At 43.3% G+C, this 9553-nt stretch overlaps 1 protein-coding gene across 6 annotated transcripts in view; it reads right to left on the bottom strand.

The window, feature by feature from the left end:
• Positions 1 to 1968: 1968 nt before the first annotated feature.
• Positions 1969 to 9553, bottom strand: part of magi1b (membrane associated guanylate kinase, WW and PDZ domain containing 1b) — a 119916-nt gene continuing 112331 nt past the window's right edge. For 4 of the 6 annotated variants that reach the window (XM_026306907.1, XM_026306908.1, XM_026306910.1 and 1 more), the window contains 4 exons: positions 9442 to 9529; positions 8440 to 8583; positions 6168 to 6306; positions 1969 to 3389 (listed from right to left, as the gene is read on the bottom strand). In XM_026306907.1, the coding sequence (XP_026162692.1) occupies positions 2155 to 3389; positions 6168 to 6306; positions 8440 to 8583; positions 9442 to 9529 (1606 nt within the window). In that variant the 3' untranslated portion in view covers positions 1969 to 2154. The other 2 variants (XM_026306911.2, XM_026306912.2) reach the window with 1 other exon arrangement.

The following is a 9553-nucleotide window of genomic DNA, read 5'->3' as shown; positions in this document are numbered from 1 at the left end:
TAGGATTGCACAAGTAATAAACTCGGGGTGCTGAATTTGATGAGAAGAAGTGGAATATATCCTAAAGAGGAGGAGAGAGATTTAAAAAGAGGGGAGGAGAGTGTTTTGGTGCTGAAAAGTGGATTACATCCATTATTTAGAAGCTGCTTTCCCATCACTAAGAGTGGAGAGAGAAAAAGCACAAGAGTTTGCAGGATACAATCATCTTTTTAGACTGCAGTAAATAAAACCCCATTCTTTCACAGGTAAACAAAATCATTCTAATTAGCACAAAACATAACATACAAAATTAAAATTATATAGAATTAGAAATATTAATTATAGTCAGGCATACTGTATAGGTTAAAAACATGAAACATAAAAACTTGTAACAAAATCCTTTCTGTGAGTTTCGGTGCATGTTTTTCATATCGTGAAGAACTTTCAGATCATTGCATCAAAAGGAGTGTGATGCATCGAGGCCCTGTTGAGTCGCAGAGAAGCTGGGCCAAAAAAAGCTGATATGTTGCTGTTTGATCATGATGCTTCATCTCTGCTTCCCATTTTCTCTTATGAGATACACAGATTGTGTCCACAGGGTAATCCTGAATGCACACTTTTGAACATATGGTATTAAGTACCATGGCATATGCTGATGTAAGCGCTGAAAACCCTCACAGTTCCCTAAATGTTTCAGCAGACATGCATGCAGTGTGTGTCGAAATGAGGAAGGTAAGCTAAACAGACCATATCATACAGTTAGCAGCCTCACATGGTACCATGAATTGAAGTACCAGTACCTTAATACAGAATGTCAGTAAATGCTGAAGAAAAAAAAATTATGTTTAAAGGATAGAAATGCACTTTTCTTGTGTGTATGGTTTCATACTGTGCCTCATCTTTCTGTATAACATCAGAATCATGCACTCCCCGGTGGAATATTTCATCTTTCTGCAGTAGCAGATCCCTGCTGGCATTCACAAGTCACCAGGGAGTGACCCCTCTGTTTTCTCGCTGTTTTTTTTTCTCCTCACTGTTTCCGGGATAGGAAAACCACAACGCAAACCTCCCTGGCATTGCCATCCACCTACTGCTGTCACTGTTCTGAAATAGTGATGCAGATTACACACTGTGTTCTTTATCAAAGAAAAAAATCTTTCAGCAAGGACAGCAGAAATGCTGTTGGATGAGGAAAAGGACATGAAAGTGAAAGTGAAAGAGTAGAGGACAAAGGAACAGACAAAGCACAAATTAAAGTAAGCGGTGAGAGGAATTGTGCAGGAAAATTTTTAACACTGCCCTGTTCTGGCTTTGATGCTATGAAAGGATGGATGCTTTTTGCACTACTTTTCTTTCCTCTTCAAAGCCATCTCTCTCACACACACACACACACACGCACACACGTGCACGCGCGCGCGCGCACACACACACACACACACACACACACACACACACACACACTTAGGCTTCTAAAGGTTAATAGTGGTGATAGTCAAAGAAACCAAACTAAACATTTGTTCATTTGTTGAATATATTATTTTATTTTAACATCATCATCATCATAGATTAACTTTTAATTTTCCCTTCATTTAAAATGATCACTTCTGAAATGTACACATACTGCAAACTGTCAAAAATATACAAACAAATGCAGGCTTGTGCTATAGTCTGGTCAAATGTCTAAAAAACAGTGGCACTGGGGAGAGAAAGAGAAAGACAGAAGGAGAGAGAGAAAGAGAAAGAGAGAAAGAGACACTGAAACCGGTAAAGACATGCACAGCATCATTATGAGCACCGGTTACACAGATCCAGGTGCACGGTCCTTCCATGGAATCCTTGTGGAAAAGTACATACATTTCATTGTCTGACAGTGCGGCACAAAATTCCTGCCACAAATCAAATTTAAAAAAAAAAAAATGTTGTTTGTTAATGGAACTGTTAGGCACATCATTGTTTTTTTATGGTTTTACATTTTCTGAAAAAGTTGGAGTTACTGTAAATGCAAAACCCAAAAACAAGAACAAAGAAAAATCAAAGGGAAAATAAAGTTTTTTTAAATTATGTGTATATGTGTGTGTACACAACTAGGTGCATTTCTGTAGAACCAGGTGGTGATGGGAGGGAGTTCCTGTTGGCATTTTGAGGGTGCTTGCTGACTGGCTGACAGCCATCCAATCAGATGCTCAGGTCTTTGGGGTTATCCTTGTAGGTCTTCTTAGGTTCAGGGAGCGCGGGTTTATACGAGCGACTAGTGTTGGTCTTCAGGGTGTTGTAGTACTCTGTCACCTTTGGCACTAAGAAATTGTCATCATCCTCCTCGTCCTCTGAGTCGTCCCTCCTGTAGCTCCCGACAGGGGAGATGTCTTGTCCAAGGCTGCGGGATCGGTATTGCAGCTCGGGGGAGCTGCCTCGGCTGGCGTAGCGCCCATCCTTCTCTGTCCTCTCAGTGGAGCGGCCCCTCAGCAGTGAGCTGTATCGCTTGAAGGCGGAATCTGAATCCGGGGTACGTACTCTGGCCAGGGTGGTGTCTCTGAAGGCATCTCCCTGACTTCGGAATGCCATGTCCCTCAGCAGGCTGTCCCCCCTGTATGCTGGGTCCATGGTGGAGGCTCTCATCAGCAGGCTTTCCTCCCTTGGGCGCTCCTCTCTGCGCACTGGTGCAAGCTTGGCCTCCCTGTTCAGGCGTTCCAGGGCTGGGGGCTCGTGGAGAATGCTGTCCTCAAGAGGGAGGCTTGGTTCAGGAGTCTTGGGCTCCTTCAAAACAGCCTCACCCCTGTTGGGTTTATTGTTGCTGCGGTTCAGGCGGTAGGGCTCCGGAGAGTAGGCATGATGTTTGGGCGGGGAGCGATGCCGTGGGCGGTATGGTGACCTGTGGCGGTGAGGAGAGCGGTAGGGTGACCTGTGGCGGTGAGGAGAGCGGTAGGGTGACCTGTGGCGGCGAGGAGAGCGGTAGGGTGACCTGTGGCGGTGGTGAGAGGAGTGGTGGCGTCTGTCAGGAGAGCGACCGTGACGGTGTCCACCATGACGGCCATCCAGGGTGTTTTCAGCACTGCGTGATCGGCCATGCCTTCTATCAGGTGACCGGTGTCGGCTACGATGGTGCCCACTGGAATGGCGGTGATGGCCATCACTTCCCCTGTCACCTTTCTTGAATGGGTCCCTCCTCCCCTTCTGTTTTCCCTTCCCCTCGGTTTTCTTGTGGGGAGAGCGGTGGCGTTGATTGGAATGTTGGTGCTTGCCTGTGCCGATGGAGTTGTGGTTTGGCTCCTTCTTACTCTGGGATGGTTGGTGGGGTTCTGGTGCGTAGCTTAAATCCAGTGGCTCATTGTTGGGGGAGGGGGTGCTCACTTCCTCAGCGTTTTGTAACCCTGAGGCTGGGTTGACTGCGCCGCTGTCGTTGATGATGCCGTCTGCAACACAGTGTGACATACAGACGAGGGCAGGGGATCAAACATGCATTTAAACTCTTAAAAGCTCCTACCCTTGTCCATCAACATTACAACCATGCTGCGTCACTCAGACATGAAGCCGAGAGCATTTCCAATGAAAGCCATTCTGATGTTAATGCCAGCAAAGATGGCAAGTTGTTAGATGACAAAGCAACAGCCAATGACAACACGTTAGTGTAGCTTATAGAAGGCACTGACATGGTTGTGAATCAGCCATTGCTGGAAGAGACTTGTTACCTACAACAAACCTGACCCCAGGTCTGTCTGGGGTCACCTCTGAGACAGAAGACCGGATGGGCGACTGGCCTGGCAACTGGTTTGGCAGTGCCAACGTGCTGCATGTTGATGATACTGCTTGTTTGTACTTATTAGCCATGCTCTCTCATGCACTGACATGATGCCTTAAACAATTTGTAAACATTTAAAGCAAATAAAATGCTCACAGTAAGATCCCAAAGCTATTTGTATCACAGACCTAGTGCAGTTTAGGTGGCATTTTACTGACAAGAAGAATTAAATGTTCTGCATAATTTTACATGTATTATGAAAGCTAAAGGGATTTCTAGACCTTCTATATAAGCAGCCACCACAGTGTTTATCGCACAATTTTTTTTGTTATCAGATTCTTGACATTATACCATAGATCTTAAGGAAAGACTAGAAAATTCAGAACTAAAAGCATGATCTCTGGTCGTCAAAAGCAGTGTGAATATTTAAACCAAATATCAAGATCAAACTACTATTGGACTTGTTGCTGAGAGGTTAAATGCAAATGTAGCAGTATGACGTATCCATGACAGCAGCAACGGCAACACTGGCAATACATTTTGGGTAAATGGATTTGTATGCATGGAGTAGAGCATGGACACACCACACACATCAGGATGGACAAAGAGAGAGAGAACGACAGGAAGTGGGAGGGAGAGCCAGACGACAGGGGAGGACAGTTACAAACCGTGGTCTGATTTTGGAGGACAGAGGCCTCCCCCATCTTGTCATTTCTCATACATGCAGTGAGATGGGGAGCGACCATCCCTGAAGGAAGACAAGAGCCCAGCACAATATGGGAAGAAGGGAAGATACACAAAAACAGAAAAAAAGAGAAGAGCACAGTAGTTTAGATTGCTTGACACCAACTTGAAGGAAGAAAAGGAGATTAATTTGTAGATTTTTCAATAAAAAAATGTGTTTATTTGATCATTAAGCCATTCAGAATATAGAGACAGTCCAGGAAATCACCCAAAAACCCCTCAGTTACAGAGAAAAGTCCTGGAAACAAGCACGCACCCACCCACCCAACACACACAGACACCCACACACACCCAAACACCCACACACACCTTAAGATGTTGACAGAGAAGCAGCAGAAATCCAGACCCAAAAAAAAGTGGTGAGACTCACACACCCACAACAACAGCGTATGAAGCAGTTTTACATTGCTGACAAAAATCAAAAGAAATACTGGCAAGACTGTCAAAGGTTGTGCCAACTAAAAAGTACAAACAATGATCCAAAAATATACAAGTTCACATGATGTCATATCGGTGCAGGTTAGGACAGCACATTCTTAGCGCAAATAAAATTACATTGATGAACTTCTCAACACAGGCAAATGTATCTCCACTCAAAAAATAAAAATGTAACAAAAAAGGAAATAAAAACATTTATGATGACTCGTGAATATCAATCAAAACTGGTCAGTACAATAAAAAAAAGAAATGTTCCATAAATATTATGGAAAATAGACAGTAGAAGGAAAAAAAAAAATCCAATTTGAACTTCATGCAGCAATAGACTTTTATGCATTAATATGTGGCTTCGATTCATGGCTCTGTACACGGAACAAAAATACTTGTAAAAATGCATCTGTTTTTTTCATCACTGTACAAAACGTCTATATAATTGGAACGACTTTTTCCTTTTGAACGGGGGATGGGTGCAGTTCTATAGTCACAGCTTCTCAATGACATTAACAGTGGGTGCAAATAAAATCCATGGATTAGTGAGTAATGTCAAGCACAGTATAGTGTGATTTTATCGCTGAAGTGGCAAAAAAAAAAAACAAAAAAAAAAAACAGCATCAGACTGTCTTTTCTTCTCAACACAAGTCTCACTTACAACCCATAAGAGTTCAGTAGCTTACATTCACCTTCAATAAATATCATAAATATGTCACGTCCAAACCAGAGCTATGAGTCCCATTTTATCATGGGATTCAATTGATCAAGTTTTCTCTTCCTTTCAATGCTAAACTAATGTTTAATGAGGATTTGGAGCCATCGAGATAGTTCTTACCTACAAGACACATTGATTTTTCACTACTACGTCATTCGAACCCTGTAAACAGTTTGTATTTTCATGTAGCACTGAAGTCAGACCCACCACCTTTCTGCAAAGTCCAAGCAGAGTGCTTTTGCTTAGTGGCCAGAAGGTGAAAAGTGACAGCGGGATGACATGGACTGAGAGCAGGTGACAGCAGGAGGGGGCAACAGCACCCACAGGAGCAAGCTCCACCCCTGCTCCCCCTCTAAAATCCCAAAGCCCCAGGGTGACCTCCACCAGAAAGAGACTCAAAAAGGAGACTCCACTCCCCCTCCCTGATGGATTTGTCCCAGGGATGGGTGAAGGGTGCTGGGAGGGTGATTTAGTTCTTTCCCCCTTCAGCCCACCACCATCCACTGGGCGTCCCTCAGGGTGTGAAGATGGGGGAGAATGGAATGTTTTCGTAGATTGACCCACCATATTCAGGCACTGAGCCGTCACCCCTCTTGAGCACCAGATGGACACGTCTGCCTCCACTCTTGATGAGCTCGATGGCTCGCGCGTGCTTCATGCCCTTGGTGCTCTCGCCATTGATCTCTAAGATTTCATCACCGACCTGAGAAGAGGCAGAATGAAGAGAGAGAAGGAGGGAAGAGAAGGATGGAGCCAGAGGGGAAAAGAGTCAATGACAGTTGAAGATGGAAGGGAGAAGAGGAAAATCAGAGGGTAAAAGACGAAACAAGAAGAGGCAGAAAAAAAAGAGAAGAGAAACAATGAGGAAAACAAGTGACAGGTGGGAAGAAAGGACATGGAGGAAAGAGGAGAGGCATGAAGGTTCAAAGGGACATGGTGACACAGGAAGTGAAGGAAAGGAAGGACAGATTGAAGAGAAGTTACAAACTGAATCCTCTAAACAGTGAGGTACACAACTGCATCATTTTTTTTTTCTAAATCAGTAGTTTCCAGAAACTGGAAAGCAGCAATTGTAAGTCTGAGAGAGGAAAATGAGAGAGGGCAAAATACAGAAGCCAGAAGAAACATTTTTTTGCTTCCCGATTCTTTGCCTTTACGCCTCAAGTTATCTGTCAGTGCTGTTTGTGTCAAAGGAATTCCCCCCTGACAGAGTGTGGATCTCTCACTGACACCTCTGTCTGCTTCAAAGGGCTGCTACTATTAATATCTCTGCTAATAATGTCCACACACACAAACACATGTATTCAAATTTACACAGGAAAATGTGTTAATATATGCATTCCTACACTACCATACATAATCTAACAGTAGCATAGCACAAACCCCCTTATAGGTCACATCCATATAGCATCTGCCAACAGGCTTTCTGCATACGCCTCACATGCAGACACACGGAAAAATCCTTTAACCTCACACTTTACATTCAAATCAAGCAGCCCAGGGGAATTGCTACTGGTTTATACAACGAATCAAAATAAAGGTCAAATGCAGGTTGTTTCCTGACAACCTCTGTGCATGCATGAATGTCACCTTATAAGCTCCTAGATGGACATGAATTAATTAAAATGTACATTTTCTGTCAGTGGGGATGCTCCATGACTGTGCAGCATGTGAGCTTAGTGTTTTGAACTTCTTACATGGCCAAGCCTGAAGGCAACCTGGTTTATATTCAGTGAAGCATAGCTTGCAGTAATTGGAAGGCCTATTATGCACAGGCAATTATATTGATAGATAATATTATTCTGAGGGCTGTGAAGTCTATGAGGCACTATAATCAACCCCATAATCAGAACACTTAACTGCACCTGAAAGCAGGAAATTATCATATCGCAATCTGTACATAACAATGGTCAAAACCAACAACTGTATATTTATTATACAGATTTTAGTTGTAAGTGCATAAATGGGCAGCACTGTCCAGTGAAAACCACTCTTTCAAATTAACAGAAGTGGTTCTTTATAGGTTGACAAAATTCTACATAAAAAAAAAAAAATTCTAAGTAAAATAAACCATTTAAACCTAGTGGAGTAGCTGAAAAGAGCACTGTTACATGAAACCCATTTTGGAGAGAATATATATGCAAATACACACACAGTGTAGCTCTATAATTGCTAATTGTCTTCTTAGTGTTTCATAACATTTACAGTGATGAAACTGCTGCTCTCAGGTGTGTTTTCAACACCTGTTGAGGTATATTTAAAACAAAAAAGCTGCACAGTCAAAACTAGTCATGGAAAGGCCAAAACAAACACCATAACAAGCCAAAACAGTCCAAATGGACACACTGGACTCAAGGGAATTCTTTGGGTGATGCCAAAAATACTGCTGTTATAATGTATTTGAAATTAGTCCAGTTACTGAATGCTACAGTTGCACAGTCGCATATAACCTTTAACAAATTAAGCCCCATTGAGACTAAGATGTCATTTCACTGGAACCTAGAATTCCAAAATGTACCTTAAAGAATTACAAACTCCACAGCCTCTGCTCATAAATCAGACTTTCTGGCATAAATGTCTAGTCACCAAAATAATCCAACATCACTAGTGGTTATTTAATCAAACTTGTATAAGACATCATACATGGGTGGAGCAGGACTAAAACAAGTAAACCGACCATCGCATATTAAACTGTGGAATGACCATTTATCAACAAAACTCTTCTACTTTTCAAGTTTCTGATACAAAAAACAAACCAAGTCTGTGGCCTTTCCCATGTGTGTAAATGTTTAATGATTTGTGGTATCTGAATGCTGGCAGTACTTTGTGTCCATACCCTCATCTTTCCGTTGCGTACGGCTGCTCCTTCCTCAGCTAGCCTCAGCACATAAAGGTCCATGTTGTATTCTCTGCCTCCTCGCAGGCTGAAGCCAAAGCCTTTGTTGTCTCGCTCCAGGTCCACTGAGTAGAACTCAGCATCCTGATGGAGACAGAACACACGCACACACGCACACACGCACACACACGCACACACGCACACACGCACACACGCACACACGCACACACACACACACACACACACACACACACACACACACACACACACACACAGAAACAGAGGAAGGAAGAAAGACACATTTGTATCAAGGTCACTTTTGTGATTCAGATTGTGTTTGAGTGTGAGTGTGCCTGCGTGTGTGTCCTTTGGGACAAATGCCACCTTCAGCAAAGTCACACCTATTTAATAGGTGTGCCAAACTATGTGTGTGTGTGTACACATGCATATGCGCAGGTGTAAGGATGCTGAATTATGGATGCCTTGGGCTGTATGTGGACAAGAGAGAGAGGGCATCGACAGAGAAAGAGGGGTCAGGCATGGCAAGGACAGGCAGACAGCCAGGAGCTCCTTTCTTCACGCCTTCCTAATCTCTTCTGCTGAAGGATCAATGCTATCAGCGAGAGCCATCTCCACACCGTCAGATTAATTCAGCAGTGAACACGGTGAACTGAGGGGTTACTTTGAAAGCAAACAGGCTTTCCTTAATGCACAGACTGCAATAACTCCGGCAGGTAGAAGTAAAGAGACAAATACATAAAGATGCACCTTGCCTGTCCTTGGGAAGGTGGGTGCGTGGACTGGTTGATACATGAAGGGACTGAGGATAAATGGGTCTGTAGGTGCTTTAACAGCTGGATACATATATGAAAAAACAAATGGGGGTAGGATGCTGATGGGATGGAGTGTACATCACTGTAGTAATTGTGAGAGATGTGAGATGGATGAACAGATGATGCATGAAGTGACAGGTAACTGGATGACTGGGATGTCCTTCCTTACCTGAGTTGAGACCTGTGTTGGAGGCTGGGGAGGAGGGGCTTGTGGGGCTTTAAAATCAAATGATTCCTGTTTTGGTTTTGTGTTGCTCCTGAGGTAGAAAGATAGTAGTCAA

This window comes from Mastacembelus armatus, chromosome 5, assembly GCF_900324485.2.
Source record: "Mastacembelus armatus chromosome 5, fMasArm1.2, whole genome shotgun sequence".
Taxonomy (NCBI): Eukaryota; Metazoa; Chordata; class Actinopteri; order Synbranchiformes; family Mastacembelidae; genus Mastacembelus; species Mastacembelus armatus.
This window is presented reverse-complemented; position numbering and strand designations above follow the sequence as displayed.